Source organism: Parasteatoda tepidariorum, chromosome 6 (assembly GCF_982258835.1).
Source record: "Parasteatoda tepidariorum strain Cologne lab strain chromosome 6, Ptep-v5.0, whole genome shotgun sequence".
Lineage (NCBI taxonomy): Eukaryota > Metazoa > Arthropoda > Arachnida > Araneae > Theridiidae > Parasteatoda > Parasteatoda tepidariorum.
In genome coordinates, this window is record NC_141760.1 from 31,213,507 (window position 1) to 31,240,381 (window position 26,875).

Consider the following 26,875-nt stretch of genomic DNA (forward strand, 5'->3'; position numbering starts at 1 on the left):
ATTTCAATCCGGAGCAGTTCTTTCAGATGTGGCGCCATCTTTTTACGCAGCACAAATGTCACGGGTAGCTTTTAGAGCTTGATTAGAATGAAAGAGAAGTAGATGTTAAAAGATATGTTTTTTTAAACTCGGCATTCAATTTCAATGATAAGAAACATAGTATAAATTTACTTTAAAAAAACATTAATCTCGATGGAACAAAACATTCGCTTTCGAATGATCTGTTAAAGAATGAATTCATTCGAATGAATGTTAAAATTTGAAAACAACAATGGTAGGATTTTAGTTACCAACCCAACATTAGTAATTTAAAACTTAAAGTACAGGAAAAAAATGAAATCAGATAAACCAAAAATAAGCTATGTAATTTCAATTAATGTTTTTCTTTTTGCAAAAAAATAAAATAGCAAGCAAATTATAGCAAGATTAGCAGCTGTTATGAAGTGGAAATGTAATCCAACCATAATTGGTTGCAGTTTAATATATTGAAAAGAAAATATGAGCATTTGAAACTTTATAACTAAATCTCAGTTAGCCTGTTTTTTTACATACTTTAAATTTTAAAGAGAATTTGTCAAGAAGGATATGTTCTACAGTAGGGTGCCATCTTAAGCATATCTTTTATCATTTCCTGTCAAAACAACGAACACTGTCGTGTTCTTTTCTAAATTTTGGGAAAATCCCTATAACATTTTTGGACAATCTATTACGAATCAATATCTATAATCAACACCTAATCGGTTGGTGAGGGCAATGGTGAAGACCGAAGTGTTAAACAATATTTTCTCTGCACTCCCTTGACCTGCTCAATCGGATTATTATGGTTTTTATGTCCATTGAAAGTCGATTGTTTGATAAATGTTCTACAATGGCCTTAAGTCTGAATGGTAGCATTGATATGTCAATAAGTTGATTACTGAGTTACATTTTGAAGTTCTTTTTACAATAATTTAATTAGATGATGCGATGATTCGGAAGGTTATGAAATCAAAAATAGTGAATCGAACAATAATGGAAAAATATAATAATTGAAACCGATATTGACTAAAATATAAAATCTGGAAATTCTAATATCATATCTTTAAACATTAAGAATTTTTTAAGTACTCAACGAGGATGTAAAACTAAACGCATTTATCGATTTACATTAATTATTTTTATATTTAAACAGTTTTTTTTCATATTTGTTTTAAATTTTGTATCATGTTGCTTCTTAAAAATTGTAATTAAAGCTTTAATATATATAGAAATTAATTTTTTAGCGATGATTGTTATTTAATTTTATAAGAAATAATATTTTCATTTCAGAAAATTTCTAAAGCGAAATTTGTGAAACGCAAAAACACTTAATACTTAATATTCAACATTGTTAACTCCTAATAAGAATTATCTTTGCTATAATTTTAATTTAAGTCTACTAATTATGATAATGTATAATTTATATCCAGAATACTCAAATGTAAAAACATTGAGTATTCTGGATACAACATTGTTAACTCCTAATAAGAATTATCTTTGCTATAATTTTAATTAAAGTCTACTAATTATGATAATGTATAATTTATATCCAGAATACTCAAATGTAAAAAGTACATTTATTAACTCAAACTTATAAATAGATTGGCAATTTATACTTTTTTTTTGTATATATTATAATCTTAATTTATAAAGATGCGTCGATTATATATAAAAAGGTTTTTAATTATACAAATAATGAAGGGCAATTTAATGCTCGAAAATGGACATATTTTTGTACTTTTATGTGTGTATTTAAAGATGAAATACGTCTTGTTGGTAAGGGTATTTATATTATCTGAAATAGGTTATAAAAAGTAACGGGTGGTGGCAACGGTTAAAAAAAATGAACGCAATTTTGTGCTGTTTTTCTTGAATTTTTGTGACCATACGTTCACTTTCTTATAAGATTTTTAGTTTGAAGCATGGTACTTTCATCATGTACATGTGGAAATAATCCATGAAACTGATCTTTATTATTTTTTACTGTCACTCTTACTAACTGACTTTAGATTTGCCTACCTTAAGAAAAATGATTAACTTATTTCAACAAGAAATGAGTGAGGACTAAGCATTTAGGGTAAAGATATTTTATTTTATAGCTGTCGTTAAACAGTCGAACCAATTTTTAGACTTACGACTCTTAATGTTCAACTCCGTGGTTTTGTAATTTTGAATCCAATGCAGAAAGCAAGGGTACTCTTGGATCAAGTATTGGGATAAATTTGTCTTCGTGGAGAACTTTTTGATGAAACTAACCCTCATTTGCATTACATGGAAAGGAAAACCAAGAAAACCCCTCACGGTTGGCCTGACGGTAAGAGGACTCTAACCCATGATCCGTCTACTATTGGGTATATACACTCATGGACAAAAAAATTATCGCACCAGAAGAAAAAATCAAAGAAAAACGATAATCTTTGATTTTCTAATCATTTACTTACATCAAAGTAGTCATTACGTATGCAAAATTTCATTTCATTTTGACGACTCCTTCTTGGTGCGCTAATTTTTTTGTCCATGAGTGTATATATAAGGCAAAGATAGGGCAAGGTAAGTGTGGTACCACGAAACGACGAGTATGTGAGTAAGATCTAATCAATCAGAATAAATCTGCTGTTGGCAGCTAAGTCAATGTGGAGTCGCAAAGCCGTGAGTTTGTAAAGAATGCCAGAACAAATAGACAATATCAATTATATGGATATATAGATAAGCATTGCTTATTTCGTAAATTATTATATAAGGGATTATTTATCTAATACCTTAATAAGTAAGATATAGGTATTAGATAAATAATCCCAAGAAAATGAGGCTGTTAGATATTACTTGATTAAAAACGCGCTTCGCTTCAAAAATATACAAGACTGAAATAACAGTCGATATGCTTTAAGCGCACCAAAATAGGCACCCATTTTCAAGACTTTTAAGGCGTGAATGAGAAGTGGGCAAAAACAAACATGTGAGCAAAATCGCATTTGATAGATTTTTGAAATATGATTACTTTGATAGTGCTGTCGATAAAGACGACACTCACTACGGTGCTGGAGAGCTAAGAGTTGTGATGTCGATCCTAGCAGTTAATTTAACATTTGGCGTACATACGCAGCAAGAAAAAATTCGCTAATCGTATTCGTAAAAATTCGTTAAAAAATACGCCTGTTTATAATTCGATTTCTCAGGAAATATTTGATCGATTTCGCTCTAATTTTGTATTTTTCTTTGTAAAATTAGATTCTTTAAAATGATGCAAATTATTGTTCAGCTTGCAATTTAAAATTTTTTTTGAGTACTGTTAAATAAAATAATAAAAAATTAAATATTTAAGAAAAGTTATATTTCACATGGAAGTATCTTTGGATAAATTAATTTCAAACAGAAAAATAAGCTTATAAAAATACATTTTTATAATGTTGTACAAAATGCATTTAACCATAAAATGTATGTCTTATGATATGCAAAATGATAGATAAAAATACAAAATACATATGAACAAACGTAACAAAATACCTATGAATTTTATTCACGAATTGTGTGAGAACTCAATACCTGTCCTTGAGCAAAACACCATCCAAAGTCACACCATATATATTACATAGTGACTTGTTTTCTCCATACTTCAAGGTTAAAATTTCCATAATTAATGTTTTAATTAATCTAAAGGTATTTTGAGTCAAACATGGTTTTAATAAATTTTGACTGATGACCAAGTTTCGAGTGTTTTGTTTCTTAATACAAAGGCTAATATAGAAGCAGGATTTCTTTTTCGGAAATTCTAAAAGAGATAAGCTAATGCCGAAATGAAATCTAATAAAAGAAGTGAATTAGAATAATGGCGGAGTTAGCAAGGAAATTTTCTTCGCAATCACGAGAAAAACATGATTTTCATTAGATTACTGTTCACGGTAATGTAATGTTTTGTTGCCATGGAAATTGGAAGAATCAAGAAAATGTTTCGTAATCGTTCGTTCTTAAAGGAAACCCTTCTTCGAGTTCAGAAGGAATATTTAAAAACTTTTTTTTATGCTGTTAAAAGCTTTGTTCAGATCTGCTTCTAATTCTTCAAAATTAACTTTTTTCAGCATTTTTTTTTTAAAAAACTTAATTTTACATGAGTAGATACAATAAAACATGAATTTTTTCCTGCTAATTTTTAAAACACTTTTTTTACGACGACTGCATATTAATTTTATAAAAAAATATATGAAATAAAATAAATATCTACCTATGTTATATATCTATATATATCCCTATAAATCTTTCCCTATTATATTTCTATATCTGTCTATCTTTCAGAATATCTATCTTTTTCTTTCCCTATATGTCTAAATATCTATCTATCTATATCTATCCCTTTATGTCAAAATATCTATTTATATCTGTCCCCTTAAATCTATCTTATTATTTAAAAATAAACTCTTTTCAGTATTGTAATTTTGAAAAAAAATCTTTAACTTACAAAAGTAGATACAGTAAGACATGGACAACTTCCTGCTAATTTTAAAAATGCATTTTTTACAAAACCTGCACATTAATTTTATGGAAAAAAATATATGAAATAAAACAAGTATATATCTCCATTCTATATCTATACCCGTTCCTATAAATCTATCAATCTATATCTCTCTATCGATTTGAATATCTATCCCCATTAATCTATCTACCTACACCTATCTATCTGAATATATATCTATATCTGTCCCTATAAATGTATCTATTTATATTTGTCTATCTATCTATAATTGTTTATCTATATCTATTCTTATATGTCAGAATATCTACTGATATCAATTCCTATTATTTTAAAAATTAACATTTTTCAGTATTGCTTTTCGAAAGAAAATGTTTAACTTGCAAGAGTAGATACAGTGAAACGCGGACTTTTTGCTAATTTTTCGAAAGTGTTCTTTTCGAAATCTGCAAATTAATTTTAAGAACAAAATATATGAAAAAAATAAAGAAATATTAAAAGATCATTTTAATTTTTTAGAAGTTTTTGAAAAAATAGAGTAATATATACATGATACTCCTTAATAAAAACTCCTTAAAAGGAGGTGATCACCTTTTTTTAAAACACAAAAGTATTTCTATTAGAGGTCACAAATTGATATTTAAGTTACCGAGTTTCACTGAAATATAATTTCTCTGTTTTTGTATTAAATAAACTATGAACATATCTCTTTCTGAACTGGTCAGAGTTTTGTTTCTATGTTAAATTGGATAGAAATTATGATGATTTAAAAAATTATTTATTTTGGTTATTACATGTATAATTGTGCTTTTTGTGTCCTTTTTCTCAGAACTAATTTTTTGGTTGTGTTCCTTCATCTCAAATGGAATGTCTCAAAATATTATGGTTTGAGTTACTTGAAATTTTGCAGGAACATTTTCAATACGTATAACTAAAGAGTAGATTACGAACTAGCTGATTGAACTAATAATTGATATTGTACAGGTAAAACAAAAATAAATAACTGCAATTTTCAGCCTTTTTTTGCCAAGTCAGGTTTGATATTTCTGTAAAATATCTAAATATTAATATTATGTCTAATACGTAATCTAGTCCCTAAGCTAAGATTTTATGAGCATTATAAGGCAAGAGGAATGAACAAAATAGTAGATTTCAACAAAACTATGTAATTTTGAAAAGAGGTCAAATTTTTGGTCTTTTTCCTACGAGTTTTCTAAAAAAATCTTTTTGTCATACTTTTGTTTTGCATTTATACTATGTTTTAGTGATTATTACGGACACAATTCCAAATAAAAATTTCAAAATTTTGCCTCGGAAAGTATTCACGTACTTTAAGTCAAGAAAAGCAAAGTAAGCTCTACAAATCTAAGGATCAATCTACTAGATAAACTACAAAAAATAAATGCCTAACAGAATTAAAGCATCAAAACCTGCTTGATAAAAACCAGCGAAAAATGTTGAATGGTTTTTATTGTAAATACCATCAAATTTTCTAAGGCAATTAAACTGGGTTTTATATTTTTATTCTGCCTCTCTTCTCTCATTGGTGAATTGTTAAATACTGATATTGTTTTCACGTCTTTCTTGATTAAATATAAATTTCTCACTCTATTTGACTACTTTTAAGTACTTTCATTCTGGCTCACAGATTCTTAAAACATTTATTAACGTGTTACCTGGTCGAACACTAATCCGTTTGAACTGTACCTCAGACAAAATTATTGTTTACAGTTACATTGTTTCTGGGTTATTATTATTTAATGAACATATATAATAATAGTAAAGTAATAAAGTATAATAATAAAGAATGTAATATGGAGTACATGATATAGGTGAACAATCATAATAATTTTTTTAAAATTTCTGACCGATTTTTCGAATTTTAAATCATAACAATTTAAAATTTGTTGATTTTACACATATTTGTTGCCTTACACATCAGTAAACCTTATCTTAAATGTTTACTGGAATTTAAAATCTCCGAAACATCCACGATTTCATATTCTTTTATAATCCTAGTATTTTACAACACTTGTTATATATAATACTTGTTAATAAGCTTATATTAGTTCTACTTCGAATTTGTGAGTATGGAATCTTACACAATTCACAACTGAAATTTCAACTCTTTTTCTACTAGCTAAAATCGTCAAATTTTCATCAACGACCCACACTTCGTGACTAGGTAAATTTCAACCGTTTTGTGATTGGTGCAAGCAGAATTTTTTGTCCGCAAAATATGATATACCATACATCTAAATTCCGACTTTTTCTGACTGATTAGATTATTCCAATATCAAGATGATTATTCAGGAATAACTCCTCCGCCTTTGGGAGAGAATACTTTGAACTCCTTAATGTTTGTCCCGGTAGAATTCCCTAGTTCGTGAGAGAAACTTGAAAAGACAAAATGGATTTCTGCAGGGAGTTGCTGTTATTATAAAGTTGCATTTGAATTTCGAGGCAGAACACTTCTCTTTTCCCATCAACTCCATTGTTGACAAAGGATTTTCTATTCGCCTTGATCTGATCATGGATATTTCAATGGCGGAGACTAGTGATGCAGCTTTACGAGCTTTCGACGCAATGTAATCCTTTCTCCCTTAGGAGGAATGACTAAGAATTTATACTGACGGTTCCAGAGTAAGCAGTAGCGTTAACGCCGGTGCTGGTGTCTACTGTGAACTTTTTTTGCCTTTATATTTCCATCAGTACTTATAGATAAATCAGATTTTGAGGTTGAAATTGCGGCTATTTACCAAGCCCTACCACAATTTCGGCCACGTCTAGACTCTTTTAGAAAAGTTGTATTATTATCTGATTAAAAGGCCGCACATCAAGGAATTGATGCACTCAGCCGCTATGGAACTGTAACCATTGATAATTGTTTAAATTTCATGAGCTGGTTTGCCAGTAATAATGTCAAAGTAGCACTCCAATAGATCCTGCTCACTGTGGAATCCAGGGAAATGAAACGGCCGATTTTCTGTCAAAAAAGGGGCCTCTTTCCTCTTGATATCTAATTTCGGAATTCCTTTTAGTAATGTCAAATGTCTAACAAAGAAAATGTTCAAAGACTCTTTCCACGATGAACGCAGTTCCCATAATTCATGGCTTATACAGATTCTCAATGTCCCTCACTGGCCTAGGATGAAATCTTTCGTCATGTTTCGTCTCATATCTGAATACGATTGTCCGAATAAATATCTATGCCGCATCAGCGTGGTTCCTGATTCGTGATCTTCTCGACGGACTTGTCTCACTTGTTTAGATGTCCTGCTTTGCCTCGGACATCCATCTGGGAGAGCTACTGGACCATTCGCTCTCATTTACAGATTTATTGTTATCTTTTTGATATTCAATTGTCTTTCAATGTGCCATTGGAAATTAAAAAAAAAGGTTATTCCAATACCATGTGGAACTATGTTGCTCATGATCAATGGTTTTTGACCACCACAAATAGAATTATTTCTATATTACTGTCTCCAGAAATTTATCGTCTCTTAAAATTTCGACCTCTTTCGATACAGCTTTAAAAAATATCGGCTGGAGTTTTAGGGCTGATAACAATGTAAGTCTCAATTGATTTCTTGCCGGTACAAATTATTTAACAAACCTAATTTAGCATTAATTAAAATTTTGACCACATTGAAATAGCTAAGAAATTTAAAAGATTTGACTAAGAAGAAGAATTTGTATTTTTTAAAAATGTTTGCTAGATTCAAAAAATAAAACCTAGAGAGCATCACTTTTTTAATAAGCTTCCATCAGACCACTTTCTAAAAAAATTCTTTATAGTTTTATGAAAGTGTCACGCACAACGTTTTGAGTTTAGTTTGACAAAAATAAAATTATTTTCTTTTTTTAAACTACGTGAAGAAAGTAAGTTATAAAACATCATTTTATTTTATATTTGTTTAATACCTGCCGTTTGTGTAAGGTAAATAACATAATTTTTTATTAAATCGGTATTTACAAACACTACGAAATCCTGTACATAATTGTAAGGCATATATCGAAATAATAGATAAAGCTAAAAAAAAACCTCCAATTTATTTATTTGCACATTTATTAATATTTATTGTACATCTCAATGCGTTTGTGCTATGAAATTAAGCACAACACTTTTTATAAGTTAAACCTACAAAACTAATGATTTTAACAATATTATTTTGTCCTAACGCTATTATTTCAGGTTAACACATGATAATCAACAATTATCACAATCAAGAAGATTTCTTGGTATCACTTTCGGGAGGACATAAAAAAGGTATATTACCGTAGTACCTACATTAGAGGTTCTTTTCCACCTAACTTAAACTTGTTATCGCTTAAAATAGCACCTATTATCACAATTCCAGAAGTGCCTACAACCAAAATCAATTAAGTACCATTGACGTCATTAATAGAAAGGTGATTTTTAACTGTTCACTGATACGAATAAAAAGTGCTTATTGTCCATTAATTTTTTTAAAAACATATACACAAATTATGAGTTAAAAAGCACATAATTTGTATTTATTTTTAATTCAATTACTAGCGATTTCAAATAACTTAGTAATACTAAAAAAGCATTCTAAAGCTTAACTAAAAGCAAAATAAATGTCAAATAACGTTGCGTCAGATAACTTTGAATGTGCTAATTTGGTATCATACAATGCTCACGTTGATCATTGAGTTAATATGACATAAAGAATAAAAAACGAACTAATTGAAATGCTTCAATAATTTTTTACAATTATGTCTGAAATTTTCACTTTCTTCAGCTGTCCGAGTTTCAGGATCCCATCCAAAAGTTGAGGGGTTATAGAGGGGCACCCACCAACGAACAAACTTCATTTTTTAGATATAGATATTTATAGAAATTGGTGTGTTTTAAAGTCTAAAAACTATTTTTACATGAATTTCATTTCCAAATATCTGGACTTACTAATATTGGAAATATTTTATATTGGTGCATGTTCGTATGATCTAAAATCCCTAATGCGAAATTTTTTTTCGAAATTATTTTTTATCTTTTTAAGTACACGTGAAAAACGCGATCTTTATTTTATCTTCAGAAATAATTTAAATTATGTATTTGATTCAAGAATTCAGTTAGATAAGATAACGAATGAATAATAGTAAAACTACAGCTATTTTTAATTACTCATTAAGCTAACTGATCAGCAAAATCATTGCTGATCAGTCACCTTTTGTTATCATTATAAATCATAAAGGTGGTTGAACTTGACTGATTGATAAGAAAATGATATCCAAAAAAATTTAGATACGAACAAAATAAATCCCTTCTTATATAAAATGTTCAATTTTTCAACTTTATTAATGATTATATTTTCTATAGAATGTTTCTTGACTTGGCTAGGTTTCACATTTTACAGTTCAGCAACACGGATATCGTTTTTACTTGAGTCAATCTAATTTCCTCAATATGTCTCCGAATTTCTTATGAAACTGACTTATGGTGATTGGGAAAGGAAATTGTTCGATTATTTCTTGCCCTTTTTCTTTTTAAAAAGATTTTCCAGCAATCAAAAATAGAGGTATTATTTTGGGCTCTTTTTCAGATATATCAGATTATTTTTAATGCCGCACACATTTCTTTTTCGCATTCTTTTCAATTACTTAATAATCACCTAATAAAGTTATTTTGTCCAAAAGATGGAAATTTTTTAACGTATCACATGTTCTTTTAATTGAAATATAATGAAATTTATTTATTTCTTTGTTCATTAAATGAAAGATTTTTATAACCAAAGCAGAGATTTTGATTATCAGAAAAATTATTGAAAACAGTTAAAATATAGCAAAAACCGACCTCAAATTAGCGAAATGTGTTATTAAAATTAAATAAAATAAAAAACTGTTCTCAAAATAAGCCAAGAAATTCAATCTAAATTATTCTTTAATTAAAACCAATACAAAATTTAACAAACAGGAAACATAGCAACTGTATATAAAATACAACTTCCCTTCCAACTTGTTTCAGTATATATATATATATATATATATATATATATATATAATATTTTTTTTAAACAAAATTAAAAACAAAAAATTTTTTTTAGATCAAACTAGTTCTGTTAGATTCAATGAATGTTTTGAAATGAATAATTCTCTCAACTCGGAAATATGTCAATAATATTTTTGAAAGAAAATCCTTTTATTTTGTAAGAGTATTCCAAGTTTAATCTTTTTCTCTTTTTTTTAAAAAAAAAAAAATACTTTTTTTTATTTTATTGGATTTTCCAAGATATTTCTATTTTTCTTTGATTAATTTGAAATGCTTTGCTAAATAAATTAATAAATGAACGAATAAATAAATGAACGAATAAATAAAATAAAACAAAATAAAAAAACACAATTTTTCAATTTAGAATTGCTTTTTAAAAGTGCACCTCAGAGAAAAAATTAGAAACTTTTTATTTCATGCTAGATGCGGAGAATTTCATAAAGGCTTTTTAAATTCAAAGTAACGAATTGATAATTTGGAATATTTTTTTCTTCATTTTATTCATTGAAATGAACGCTATTGAATCAGTCTTTAAATTTTAAGGGAGTAAATCATTTTTAAACTTTGAAAAAGCTTTATAAATATTTACAATCTTAAAATTTAAAATCAGGTATCTATTCTGTGGAACATACTTCAATGAATAAAATGAAGCAAAAATAGTGGTTAGTAATATGATTGAAAGAAGAAGTGTTTATGAATTGTTCCTCAGGTAGCTATTGAACAAGCTTTTTTTGCAACGGAAAAAAAAAAGATACAGTTTAAGTACCTTAAACTTGAAAAAAAGTTTTAATTTTCCTCTACGAATGTAATTTTTGTGAAAAGAAATTAAAGGGGCTGAAAGTCGAAAACTTTTTAAATAACAAAAAATAAATAAGTGATTAATTTTGATTAAAATTCGACAATTTGGTGACGTTTCTACCTAGATGTATAACTCTTAATTTGTGTACTTTTTTATAAGTCCAGAGAATGAAGCTCCTTCTCAAATAATAAAAATTGTATTACAAATGCTGCACGTTTCCCAGTAGAACACCGAAGTCAAGCATCACTGGCTGCGGTCAGTAAGCGGATGGGTGACCGCTTTTATCAGCCTGCGTAGGGACCGAGGGTGCCGGTCCTCGTTAAACTGTTCTACCGTAAAGTGCTCGACCTCGCGCGCAGGTCATCGGACTACCGAAGTAGGGGAGCCCTCCCCTCTGCAGAGAATCAAAATTGCGATGGCATGACTTCGGATGTTTCCCAGATCGTCGCCAAAAGCCCATTGAGCAGCTCTAGTGCGACGTTAATAATGTACCTACCAACCTACAAATGCTGAGCGTTTGACTGAAAGAAAGTTTGCTTTTGGAATTTTTTTTGTCATTTAAGTAATCCTCAATAGATGTGTTAGTTTAGAATCGACAATAGTTATGAAAAATTATTACGAATTCACAAGCTTTTATTTTACTGAAAAGCTATATTTCATAAGACGACAGTTTGATCTGACTGAAAATAAAATATTTTGACATTTGGGACATATTTAAAATAGAGAGGCATTTAGAGATTTTTTTTAAAAAACTTAAACATTTGGATTACTTCTTAAAAATTTTCGGATGCAATTGGATAGCTTTTAGACCATAAACTAAGAACAGCAGTGTGCTTTTTGATATGGAACAAAAATTAAATAAAACATTAACTTGAATTTGTGGTGTCCGACTCTGTTATCAATGATGAAAAATATTTTAGTAATTTGCCTCAGTAAACATTTTACACGATGCTCAAATTTACATAATAAATCTCTAAATTTTTTAAATTTTTAACAAAAAAATTATATTGGTGAATAAAACTACTAATATTTCTCTAATCATTTTTCAGGGAATGAACTAATATTGGTACTTATTTCGGAGGTCGTAAGATATCGACATACTATTATTGATTCTCATGATGATTAATATAATATGGTATTAAATTAAATTGTCATTACCACTAAAAATACTGTGGTTTTGAAAACACATTATACTAGTATAGATGCCCAATATATGTATCTGGATTAGATTTTTTTAACACCCTCCAAAGAGGATAAGTACCCTAATATCTCAATACTGCACATTCTGGGCTCATAATACCTAACCTTTATTTTTTTTATAATTAGTTGTAAATTCCAGTACAGTTTCATGTTATTAAATTTACCATAATCTGAGTAAGAAGTTCAACTTCCCAAGAGAAAGAGTAACTATATGACATGTATATATAATATTACTTAAAGTGTGATATTCAGAATTTCCGCATTTTTACCTGGGCTTAATAGATAACAACAAATGTATCTTAATAGTTTTTGTTGAGTTTCCATTATTTAAATTTTCAGGAACCCGTTACGCTTTAAAATTGTAAGTTTAATTATAAGAAATAAATGGTTTCATATGCCTTTTAAAATACCTTTGAAAGAACTAATAAAAATCTTATTAGTCACTAATGTTTAACTCGGTAGCCATTTAATTTTGAATCTAATCCAAAAGAGAAGGGAAATCCTAGATCAAGTATTGGGAGAAATTTGCCTTTGTAGAGGACTTTTTGATGGAACTAACCCGCTTTTGCGCTACATGGAGAGGAAAACCATGAAAACCTCCAACGGTGAGTCTGACGGTAAGGGGATTTTAACCCATGATCCGTCTGACACTGAGGATACTTTACGTTAAAACTGTGGTTGGTGCAAGCCGGATGCGGAATTCGTATTGATCAGCCTTTGCTGGGATTCGAACCCGGTTCGAATTGGAATTCGAACAATCTATCCCCTGAGCCATTACGGCTCTTTTACGAGTTGTAGTCATTTAACTGAATTTTCTTAATTTATGATAATTACTTTATGTACTTTTAGTATACTTATCAAAAATGAAGATAAAAAATGTATGCCTATTGAACAAAAATCCTATTGAACCTATTGATTAGTGACCTATTGATTGAACCTATTCATTAGTGATTAGAACCTATTGTACAACTATCACAAATTAATCTTAAGGCGATAAAAAACAAAACGTTATCAAAATGTGATTAATTACAATAGTATTAGTACATAGAATAATAAACATCAAAATAGGGTTTGATTGGAGGTTGAAACTTGAAAATGTTTCTAATAATTGTCTTTAATTCTCCTTGTTTCTTCTCCCACTAAAACCTGTCTTAATGTTGTACCGCCTCCCTGTATTGTGATAAATCAGATTTCGATATAGAGCTTTTGCCTTTTCTTTGTTATAGTATTAATTTGCCACCGCAATGTGATGGATTTTTGCTTTCATTTTTCATAAGAATTTTAAAAATATGGCGGTCTATACGGAATATCATTTCTTTTAAGTACCAAGTTAATTTATGTGACAAAATGTGGAGATATCTAGCAAACTTTAAATGACTTAGAAGAGTGCATGTTTCTTTAATATCTGCAATTTTTTTAAAGTTATTACGGGTTATACTTTCTGAAGAGAATATTTATTTTGATGCAAGAAGCAAGTATTTATAATTTTGGAAGCTGATGAATTAATATATATATATATATATATATATATATATATTAAATTTATGACTATATTATTACTGTTTTATTTTATTATTTCTATTTCATTATAAGGCATTTTCATTGCTTCATTTCGCTTCTACTAACACAATAACAAAATGTTCTTACATACAGTTGTAATAATTGTATATGCTTAAAGCAAAATTATCTGTCTCTTAAATAAATGTAAATATTAAAGATTTAGAAGCAGGAAAATAAAAACAAAGATAATTTTTCTAAATTAAAGCTATTTTGCCAAATGTACTGTACTTGACTTTATAAACTAATGATTAATTGAGTAGGACGCTTCTTTGTTATTATACTTTCAACCCCCCACGATAATTTAAATTTTTGCTTCGCTATATTAAACACGAGTTTAATATTTCTGTTTTTTTTTTCAAAACTTATGATTTAAAAATCGATGTATATTTGAGATAGTATGCATAATATTTGTTTTTGTTTCAATAATATCAAAATATATATTTGTTTTAATAATATCTGTGTTATAAAAATGCTATTTAGATTTTAAATATTTTGATTGTTCAGCAATTTTAAGTGAATACGTGAAAGAAATTAAACTCAAATTTCTAGGATTTTCATACTATGAAACAGTTAGTATGAAACAGTTTCAAAAACCGTATTATTTAGTTTGAAAAACAATATAGAAGATGGCAGCACCAGAAGTTTTACAAAGATCAGGGAGAAAAGTTTCAAATAAGTTCAGTCAATTTGATATACAAGGATGGCAGCACTAACTTTGTTAAATACTTAGGGAAAAAAAGGAACTAGAATTTTTTTTATACAAATAATTCAATTATATTTCATATTGCTCAATTGTTGATGCTAGAATAATACACTTTATTGTTCTTTGTTTATGTTTTCCCCAATCAATGAGGATCTTAACGACAATTTTTCCTAAATATGCGATTTTAAGATATGTAACTTATGTATATTACAAATTATTGAATAAAACTCATGATGGAATAAATCAGCAAAATTTAGAGACATAATGCAAAAATTCCTGAAACCATCAAAATGTAGCATTATTTCAGTGTAGGAAAAGAAAATGCTTTTATTTTTTTACGCATATTATTTAAACTTATTGAATAATAAAAGTTATTTAAAGTCTAAAATGCATTTTTAAACACTAACTGAGAGCTCAGCCCCCTGCTCTCAAATCTCAAGAACCCCCATGCAATCAATTTTGTTCATTAATATTTCATTAATATTTATTTTTTCAAATAGATTACTACATGAAAATAAAAAAAAGCGTATTTAATTTTCGATTGAGATAAAATTTAAAAAAAAAAAAGTGATTTTTTTCTTCTACTATTGCAACTCTATACACACTCTTTATCTACATACTTAAATATTTTTGCAATAAAAAACGTTATTCGTTATTTTCTAAATGGAATATTTAGGTAGGTAGGTAGATAATTTATTTACGTCGTACTAGAGCTTCACACTGGGCTATTGGCGACGGTCTGAGAAACATTCCTGAGGAAGATCCGAAGACAGACATGCCATCTCAATTTTGATCCTCTGTAGAGGGGATGGCTCTCCTGCTGTGGTAGCCCGACGACCTGAGCGCGAAGTTGAGCACTTAGAACTGTAGAACAGTTTAACGAAGGCCGATAGAGCACACCCTCGATCCCTACGCAGGCTGATCAAAATGGTAACCAAACCGCTTACTGACTGCAACCAGTGATGCTTGATTTTGGTGTTCTACTGGGAACCGTGTCTATACGATCAGTCCACTACGGGTCGAGAATTATTATTGTTCTTTACCACATGATAGCTAAATACGTTTTTCATAAAATTTTGATAAAAAGGCCATATCATAGACTTACTTAATACTGCAATAAAGAAACGTAACTTTTAGTTTTAAGGCTTTAAATTTGAACATGAATCCAATTTAAAAACATAATAACGGCCTATAATAATATTTAGAAGGGATAACAAAAAGTTATTTCGGTTAAATAGTGTTAAGAAAAGGTGAATTAAAAATAACAGGTATATATTAAAACTGATATATATGGTATTTTTATGCTGATGACGACTGTAGGTAACTGGATCTTAATTGTTAATTAACAATCATATGATTTTTCTCTTCAATGAGAATGTATAAAACTCGAAGATGACAATTAAGTTTTTGTGACGTAAATAAACTTATAAAAATACAAAATATTATTTTCTGATTTATGTGTGAAAGAAAAGGATGATTCTTTAAAATATTTGCAATATACAAATAAATAAAATAAAAAAGCATTTAAGCAAAGTAGCGTTTATTTTCAGCAAACAATGCAAAAATTACTTTCGGATTGAATGGGAAAATAAATAAAACTACATCATGGACGAAATGTGCAATATGCGGTGTCATCAAAAAAATTCCAAGAAGTAGCTTCTGCTTAATAATGTTAAAAAACAATTTACATTAGCTTATGAAGCAATTTTTATAAACTGTGAGGAAAAAAAACTATTTAACACTATTCATAAATTCAACACCATTAAAAAAAAACTGTCTACCTTGTATAATTATGGATCTAATGATCAGATCTTTACGTTCTAGGATTTAATCCTAATAGCGAGGAATGACTTCAGATATTCTAATTAAGTTGTGCAGAAAATATTTTAAGTTACGAGCGTTTTCTTTGAATGAACATAACTTTCTTTCGACTGATTCGGTCCCTAAAGTACAGGGTGTAGCCACACTCTCCGATATATGGCCCAATAGTTAGGCTAGAAGAGCGGTCCAAAGTTAGGACCTCTTAATGGTAATTTTACTTCTTACGTATTTTGCCATATCTCGAATAATTTAAAAGAGAATTTAAAAATTTTTGAACACCATTATAAAATTCTTTTATCCAAATATAATTTCATGAAAAAAATAATTTCAAGCAAATATTTGCTATTTTTTGTTACTCTATTTAATAACAGTCGAAGAAATTTCGAATTGTAAGGCAAAATACAAATTGCGAACGAAATCAATCGAATTGTTCCTGATTAATAAATCATTTTTAAAAATTTGATTTTTTATATCATGTAAGTGGCAACATATAAATGAGCATCCAATCAGGTTGTAAAAATACGTATCCGACTGATTAATAAACTGATTATATATGTTGTTGCATGTAGTGTTATCCGACAAGACTTAACATGATTAACATGAAGTTGACAAGATTTAGACGAGACTTAAACATAAATTGTTCAAGTTTTACCATATTTAGGTTTTCAAATAAATATTCGAATTTCCTTAACAAAATTGTGATAAAGTAAATTTTTAGGAGATTGAAATTTCAAGTTAAATTTTAATAGGGAAATAACTAAAATGACAGTTTATGAGTGATTAACCCTTTGACGCATAAATTTTATTAAACATACTTTTAAAATATTTTTCATTATTTTCTATTAATTGCTGTTGAAATAAATGAAGACTATTTTAATTAGCATAATAATGTAGTCACAAATAAATATTTTAATTAATAGTATAGTACTGTTTATTAATAATATAAAAAGGAGACAAATCAACAATAAATTAAAAGAGAAATCTTTTTTTTCTCCTCCTCAACCCCAGTAGTTGTTGCAAGGAGAGCCCGTTTCAAGAACCCATGCTAATTTGCCCTTACATGTTGTTTTGTTTCTTTAAACACAGGGACCGCACCAAACCTTGTGAGACTGGTTTACATTATGTGCAAGGAAGCTAGCTTTCTTCTGTTATGTACATTCTTTGCTTTAGTGTTCCGATTGTGATGACTGGAATAATAATCAATGTGGATCGATGGAAGTACTATTTGCGTTCTGGGAAGTAAGCTAGCAAATAGCATTGATTTTTACAAATTTAGAGTAATGACAGTAACTTTGAGTGCTTGATAAGAAAATTATACTCGCGAACTTTGTCAAGTATCGAGAAGAACTAGCCTTCGTGAAGGACGTTTTAAGTGTAAATGACTCGAACTTAAGGTTTTACCCTTTGGCGCAGAATTTTTATTAAACATATTTTTCATAATTTTTTCATTATTCTGTATTAAAATAGGACAAAATAAGGGGAAAATATTGCATTTAGATTTTTAAAAATTTATGGTTATGAAAAACAGCTTGAAACACCAGCTTCTTTTCCTGTATTAAAAGCAAAATCTTCCAAACACGGCTGACTTCCAAACAACAATTTTTCTTAAAAATTTGCTGTTAATTAGATCTAAGAGAAAATTTATTCATCACTGAAATTTCCTCAATTTACAAAATCAATTATTGATGCATTTTTAAATATGAATGAAAAAACAAATTCAAACTACTTTATTTTGGATTTTATATTTCAGTTCAAATATAATTCCGATAATCTAACAGTTTTTTTATTAACTAATAAACTGCTTTTATAATAAAAAAATATTGAAATACATTTTTGCTTGTAATTGGAGCATCAGAATAAAAAAAATGGTATCCCACTGGCGTCCAAGGGTTAAAAGTGTATACCCATGACATCAGCTTAACTTATCCAATGAGATTCGAATCCATTTATTCTTCTGCTTGATTGAATTTTTTTTTAATTTCAGTTTTATGCTCTAAGTCAGCGGTTCTTGCGTGAAATCCTAGGCTTTCGTGGAAGAGTTAAATGAGTTCCAAGAGTTAACATTTTTTTTGTTACACAAATTTTTCTTACCATTTTTCTAAATCTGTAATTATATTTAGATCCAGTCAATTATTCATTATTTAGTTATTATTTCGATCACCTTTATGAAGTTATAATTAAAATAATAATGTGCCAAAGCGAGAGAAAGGGAATTTTTGTTTAAAAAATATATCATTTTTCAAACAAAATTACGAAAAATTAAGAAAAGGACAAGCATTTGTAAAAAATTGCAACGGTAATTCACATTGCGCTTTTCAAATCAAAATAAAATAACTGAATTATTTAGTAACGAAATTTGTTTTACTAATTAAATTTTCAACGTTTAAAACAGTTTCTTATTGCAATATAAAAACAAATTTTTAGCTAAACCAGAGTTTTCAAGACTGCAAATTCAACTGCGAACATGAAATCAAATTTAAAATTATTTACTATAAAACGATAAAAAAAAAATCTCATTCATCTGATTAAATATAAAAATCCTCTTAAACTAAAAATAAATTGGTCCTATAATGGTTATAACGTACAAAATCGTCTTTGTTTACTTTAGTCAAGAAATAGGGGTTCCGCTTGAAGAAGCTTGATTATTTATGGATCCGTAGCCGAAAAAAATTAAGAACTGCTGCTCTAAGTAATCGGAATTTAAGTTTAAACCCAGTGGTCTGAATCGAACCTGGGACTATTATTAAAGAATTTTGTAATTTGCTAGTATTAGATAAAAATATATTCTAGTCACATACATCTACATTGATAAACGATTCTGCTTGGAAACTATAGCATCTAAACAAGGACCATCTATCTAATAAATGAGCATTATCACTCAAGCCTATGTGCAACGAAACATTCCCTTTACGATCAATAAGCATTTGAAAGCTTAATAAAGTTTATTATTATAATTATACACCGAAGAGCCATTACATTATTACCACCCTGCTAATAACATGTAGGACCACCTTTATCCCTGAAAACTGCTAGCACCCGCAGTGGCATTGATTCCACAAGGTGCTGATAGGTAGTCTGAGGTATCTGGTACCAAGCGCTCACCAACTGGTCCTGTAATTCTCTCACGTTGCGAGGGGGTAGCGTGGCAGCACGAATTTAGTTTTCCAAGTAGGTCCACAAATGCTCTATTGGATTAAGGTCAGGTGAATTTGGGGCCAAGACATGACGTGAAAGTCACTGGAATGTTCCTCGACGATTCGACCCTTAAGACATGGTGCATTATCCTGTTGGTAAACACCATCCCCCGCAGGAAAAACTGTTGCCAAGAATGGGGAAACCTGGTCTGCAGCTATGTTCAAGTAGCCTACAGACGTCAGGGATTGTTCTATGAGGATTATGGGTCCTAATGTGCCCCATGAAAACATTGTTCCTGGACGAGAAACCATGAAAACTTGGGCGAGCCCATTGTTATAGATGGAGGGTGGTCATAATGTAATGGCTCTTCGATGTATATTCCTACTATTCTGTCCAAATCAGCCTTAACTTTTATTAACATTTGTTAAAAAAACTTTTGGGGCACCTTTCTTTGACGTTAGTCTACATTTAAGAGCTTGTTACTAAATTTTGACAGCACTCCCAAAACGATCCTTGATCTTCTTGATCTTTGGTTTACCTTAACTCTTTTAACCTAGGTTTGGGAGCGGTATAGCTAAACCATGGCTCTTGCACCAAAAATTTACATCAATCAATCAATTTACCTTAACTCTTGTCTAGATTTGAGTGTTTGTCAAGAAGTTGATGATATATTTTCTAAATAATCCTTTTACCTTTCCTTAAAATTTTTCTACCTTTCCCCAGCGTTTGTACATTTCCTTAACATTTATTTACAAGCATTTCACCCTTTCCTTTGTCCTTTTTTTAAATGCTTATCAGCATTTGAGAATATGATAGTTACCGCTATATCTTATAAATATTTTTTAAACTTTTTCTAAGCATTTATCAAACTTTCTCAAGCATTTGTACCTTTTTACCATTTCATCCTTAATCTAGCCTTTCCTTAATGCTTGCTATATTTAAGAGTTTATTAATGAGTTACGGCTATGAATGCTAAATAACTATTTTAATCTTCTTTTGCATTCGCCTACTTATCCCTAGCGTTTGTACCTTTCTTAAGCGTTTGCTTACACTCTTTTTCTATTGTCTTTCCCTAACACTAGCATAAATTTAAAAAAAAACGGAAGGAGTTACAGCTAGGAATTCTGAATAATTTCCTTTACTTTTCTTAGCATTTGTCTACATTTTTCCTTAACGTTTCTTTTACAAAATTTTTATCCTTCTTTTTATTTCACCTGTTTGAGAGTTCATTAATGTGTTCCAAATGTACTTCCTAAAGCATCTCTTATCTTTTCTAACCGTTTGTTAAAAAACTCTTGGGACACTTTTTCTCTTATCTTTCTCTAATTTTGTCTTCAAATTTCGGGGCATTCCTTTCTTATCGTTTGTAGACAATTCAAAGTTTGTTAATAAGTTCCAGCAGGACCGGGATAGCTTGGTTGGTACGGCACTAGGCCCATGTCCAAGAGGTCGTGGATTTGATCCCCGCAAGGCCGAAGACTTCCCGTGTAGTAAATGGTGACTGATGCACGTTAAATCTCACAAATTTCTCCATGTTCCCATAACAAATCATACCTCTGGGTGTACTGATCCAGGAGTTTCCTTGTCTTCTGGGTGGGTTCAAAATTACAAGGCTACGCAGTTGAATATTAGTAGTCGTAAACCTGGGTCGGTTGTTCAACGACTGTTATAAAATATGAAATAAGTTCCAGCTATACTAATACCACCTAAATTATCTTTTACTTTCATTTAACGTTATGACTACAAGCCTTTCGTACATCCTGTATAAAGAAATAGTTAACACTCACTAATATGTGCTATAAACTAATTAAAAAGTAATATTTAATACTTACACATCAAATCTTGTTTTTCATTCTTTTAATTATAGAAAATCCTATTACTCAATTTCTTTTGACAGTTTTGCACTTTTTATTTATTTTTAAGATTGCAATTTCCGATTTTCGCAATTATTAATTTTTTTCCTTAAAAAAAAACTCCATTCCATATTACATTCTCTATAGACACAATAAGACGAATTCATCAAGTAGTTTTCTAAGAACTGCAAAGTTTGAAGAGACAATCCTCTTTCTTTTTACTATCGATTCTCTTCACTATCGATTGGTCCGTTCATCGGAATCTCGCTTGAGCCTTGACCATGACGGATCGACCGGTGGAATAATAATAAAAAAGAAAATAAATAATGAAAGAGCGGTCTCCACCTTCCAAGAATAGATCGGACATCTGTTTCGGAATGATGGCCGAGGTAATGTGAAAATATGACGTCGTCGAAAGTAATCACTACCAAATGCAAGGTGACGTTTTTGAATGGTTAGCTAGTGCCAAAGGATGGCTAAAATGTGGAGCACCTTGAAGAACCTTTTAAAAAGATGGGTCTTTAGGAATTTGAAGGGACCGTTTCCATATTTACAAACATAATGATTTTGATTTGTTGTTTATTAAGATAACACAACTAAATGGGATATAAACTTTATTTTTGAAATGAATAAATGAAACAAATTAAAACATTTTTGTTAGGTTGAAAAATGTGTACAAAATGTTTTCTTTATTTTTTTTTAAATGAATAAAATACAAATAGGGCATTTTTGTAGTGCTAATATTATTATATTAAAAGTCACGATGGATCAGTGGCTAAGATACTGAGCTCTCATTGTGGAAAACTGGGGTTCGCATCCCGAAGGCGGCTTGAACTTATCCAGCTTTATAGAATCATTTTGTATGGGAAATTGGCTTGCAAGTGTATGGAAGAAAATTTATTTAATTTTTTTATATTAACCCTTTGAGCGTTAGTATAAAATTTTTCCGAAATTTTCAAAATTCCAAGCTGTTCAGAACTTTTAGCAACAGGGTTTCCAGCATCAAAACACCGGTTTCCCCGATGCAACTTAATAGGTGAGTAGTGCGAAGCAGGGAAGTTTCCATTCAATTTTTTCACATGGGCTTAACGCTTGGAGGGTCAAAAAATTTTTAAATATTTTTAAATTTTTACATGCAAGTGTATAAATACTTCAAATAAATAGTTTGATTGATTTAAACGAAAAATTCGTAATTGACTGTTAGTAATTAGTACGATTTACAATACCACTTATTAATTTTAATACACCTCTGTTTCAATATATCAAAATTTTATGTCATTGTTTCAAAGGCAAGAAAAATACAATTATTCAATGCAATATTCATGTAGCAGTTGCATTAAAAAATGTCACGGTGCCGCAGGGGTGAAGATACTTAGGTAGTATTCTGTTGGACTAAAGTTCAATCCCTGATAAGTAGCTTGAAACTCATAAACCAGCTTCAGATTGATATGGTACCAGTTTGTCCCGAAGTAAAGGCAGCCGGTGCTCTCATACTGTCCCTATCGCGCCGTTGGTCGTGATATCGTGAAGGCTACACCTCGAGAAAAAAACATTCCTATTTAAATTGTTGAAAAACGAAAAGTTTACAGGAAAGGTTTGATCATTACATCATTATATTTAAACTACGCTTTTTTTTTTACGTTAATCTCTTATTGGATTAGAGCTTTGGAGTATTTAGCATTATGAACTGATGTCCTCAGTGTCAGGTGATAATTTGCAATCGGAATAACATTGCATTCAAAGTTTTGGGAAATATAACCGATAAAATATTTCAAGGGTAAAGGGGGATTGCGATTTGTTCTCAAATGGGGTTATTTTGACTATGGGATGTGTCTCTTCACTTGAATAAAAGATTGCTTTAAGTCTATTACTTTGTATTTCTGGGAAAATTGAAAAAGCAATAGGTGCATTGAATTTAATTGATGATAGTGTATGTCCAGTTTGTTTACAATACTTCCTACTGATTACATATTAAGTACAAATGCAATTTAAAACAATTTCTAAATGGAATTAAGTACCATAAATTTATTAGTAGCATGATGCGTGATAGAGCAGTTTTAAAGTTTCCAAAAGTATTAATCAAATAATCAATCAAACACAAAGATTTGAGAATAATAATTTTAATTCTTCATTTTAAAGTTGAAAGTGTTTTTTTTTTAAAAAATGATGTGTGGTCTTCTAATATTTCTGAAACCTAAAAATTAATGAAGAAAAGTAAAAAGTTACAAATTGTCTAAGGAAAATAGTCTGAAAATCAATTCTATGTTAAAATCCACTAAATAATAAAAATATAAATTTTATTACTTTTGCTTACAAAATAATATTTTTTTTAAACTGTATAAGTTTTGGATAAAATATGGCATATGAAGGTATCGTGTGTACAAACATATTTTTGAAACTATCATTTGTAATTGGTGCAAAATATAAAATTAATTCTTATGTAATTAGACAGCAAAAATTAAGGTACACTTGTTTTGTAAGTCAAATTTAAAAATAAGCATAAAAAGTGAAATTTGGGAAATTGTTTACTAAACAGTTTATATATATTTACTCAAATTCAAACATATATTATGAATTATAATAAAAAAAACACATTTAAAAAAAAGTTCCTCCTTGTGCAAAACAGTGCATAGGGAACAGTTTTATGAAGAAAATTGGCATGGAACAGTTGAAAAAAAAAGAATTCTAGTAAGGAATTTGTCCACTTCAAACTGTAAGGTATGCCGAAATGGGTAACAAATATGAGACATGAAGTTACATTTCATGTAAGAACAGTGGAGAACTTATAGCATCTTATTTCCCAAGATTGATCCAAACATTTGATTTATGAGATCACAGATTTATGAGATCATGTCATAACTTCCATCCGAAAAAAACTATCACTAACAGAAGCGGCATATGGATTTAGGATCTCGCCCTTATGTCTCAAACTATTCAGAGTTCGTTCATAGGGCCACTAGCATTTGCTGGTCAATGTGACTCGTTATCTGTCCAAACCATGATTCCACAACTTATCTAACTATATTTCTAGACAATTTTGGATCGATTGAGGCTGGTATTTTACTCTTTCCAGATCAGAAGACACTCTGAATCGTTCTCCAGTGTATCTGCACAAGTCTGTGATGAGTACAAGAGTCAGTTGCTTTTTGGTCTAGGAAATAAGTTCTCTCGTACAAGATAAAAGGGTACATCTTAGTTGTCGGCGTGGGGACAGACGCACAACAAGTAGTTTTGAATTGAATTCTTTATTTTGCTGATGTTTTGGCAAATTCGCAGTTGGTATTCTTGTTCCTGATGCTCCAAAATGTAATGAACCGAGGCACGTTTATGCTTCTCTTCTTTTGGGTCGAATGAGCTAGAATACGGTATTGTAAGTCGTAGTCAGATTGGAATTTGTTTAGAAATAGGGCAGTCGGATTAAAACTGGTCAGTAATTGGACTACACTATGATGCACATTATTATGTCAGTTTGTGACAATCCCATTTCCATCCACCCTACTATCCTTACCTTAAAGAACAGATCAGACGTGGTTTCTGCTATATTGCTGGATTTTTCAGAAAATCTTTCAGAAATTATCAAATGAAGTTAGGGTCACCAATACGCTTACAACATAAAGCTTACAGCGAAGTTATGAAAGTTCGATTGTCTTATTGTGTAAGTGTTATTTCATTAATATCAAATTGGTGATGGTCGTTTTTTTTAAAGTACCTTAAATACTATATTCCTTAATTTTGGGAGGAAAATGTAATTCTTTGAAAATATGAATACACAACTAACCTATACTTTAACATTAACAGGAAAACAGCGTTAAGGTTTTCTTCAATCAGATTTTTCTTGTAAACTGTGAGTACTGTGAGGACGAAAAACATATGAAACATATTTTAATGACGAATGCTAAATAAATTTGAAGACAATTTTTTGGTTTTTGAAATTTCAGTATTTAACGTGTTTAAGCAGTTTTACCTTTTTACTGGCCAAAATTCATTCTTTAATTTCGCTTAGATTTAATTTGAAATTGAAATTTCGAATATTTTTAAAACAAATTGCTGAACTCGAAAAATTTCAGCGTATTCGTAACAGATTTTGGGAACAAAATACATAGTATTAAATTTCTAGGAACAATATGTGTAGTTTTCTCTTCATGTAATTCAAAGCGTGTAATTTATGCTAATAAATGTCTCCGTAACTTAACATAAACAAGGAGAATAGTAAAATGTGACTAAATTGGAATTTTTATTTCATTTTGTAAGATGGTAAAAATAATATACGATTATTTTGTAAGGGTATGCGATTTTCTCTCCAATTATGTTCTTTTTTAAAAATTTAAAAGTATTTTTTAATAATCAATAATTATTTAAAGAAGACTTACCTTATCACTAGGAGATTGTACTTTTAGTACTCTCAACATCCTCAGTACTACTTTCAGGTGAATATGGAAGCGGTAACCTGATTATATCATCATTTGGTTCAGGCAGAAACACTGGAGTTAATTTACCTCGTCTACCGGGAAAATAAAAATTTTAGTTGCTAAAATAAAGTTCAAAATACTAGAAAGCGGTGTTTACAAAGCTTAAAATCAGCTTGAAATTCAATAAGTATTTCTATGTTAATGAATCTAGAGAAAAAATTTATTTAAACAGGATGATAATTTATTTACAATGGACGCTTTTATTTTTTATTATTAAAGAAGTATTCTATAGAAATTAAACAGATTTGCTAATAGTTTGCATAATTTTGATGTCGAACTGTTTGTCTGTAAATAAATTCAATATAAGAGGCTGTTTTTACGTTAAGATGTCATGCAATTTAATTGAACAGTAATATGAATCATACAATTTTTTCAAAAAATTAAGCACTCTGGTTGATTAGCACTACTTTGATATCGAAGTATTACTGTGTATCAGAGGTGATTTTAATTATTCACTATGCAGTTTCATTTATAGTCCATTATATAACTTCATTAGTATTAATCATTACCCACATGGCACAAAGTTTTTGTAAATATGTGAAACAAATAAATAAAAACTGCTTGTTAAAAAAGTTTTAACAAGTCTTGGAAATGTTTTCATTTACTTATTAAACTGTACAAATATCTGACTTTCGGTAAATGCTTTTGAAGTCTTTCCTTTACGTTTCTAAAGCGTCTCATATACTACATATGTTTAAATTGTAATGACCTAAAAATGTTGATCACACTTATTTACTAAATTAACATATTATGCAGTTAATATGAAAATAATGACTTGCATTCAGTTTAGTGATTTCATCTCTTTATTTGAGAAATATTATGCAACGTTAAAATTTCGA

The 26,875-nt window shown here is 29.5% G+C and overlaps 1 protein-coding gene across 1 annotated transcript in view; it reads right to left on the reverse strand.

Annotated features, from left to right (window-relative positions):
• Window positions 1-23,674: 23,674 nt before the first annotated feature.
• Window positions 23,675-26,875, reverse strand: part of LOC107453111 (uncharacterized) — a 48,796-nt gene continuing 45,595 nt past the window's right edge. Inside the window, exons 21-22 of the mRNA XM_087166801.1 lie at window positions 25,938-26,068; window positions 23,675-23,761 (exon numbers count right to left, since the gene is read on the reverse strand). Of these exons, the coding sequence (XP_087022927.1) occupies window positions 25,945-26,068 (124 nt within the window). The 3' untranslated portion in view covers window positions 23,675-23,761; window positions 25,938-25,944. The remainder of the gene's footprint in view (window positions 23,762-25,937; window positions 26,069-26,875) is intronic.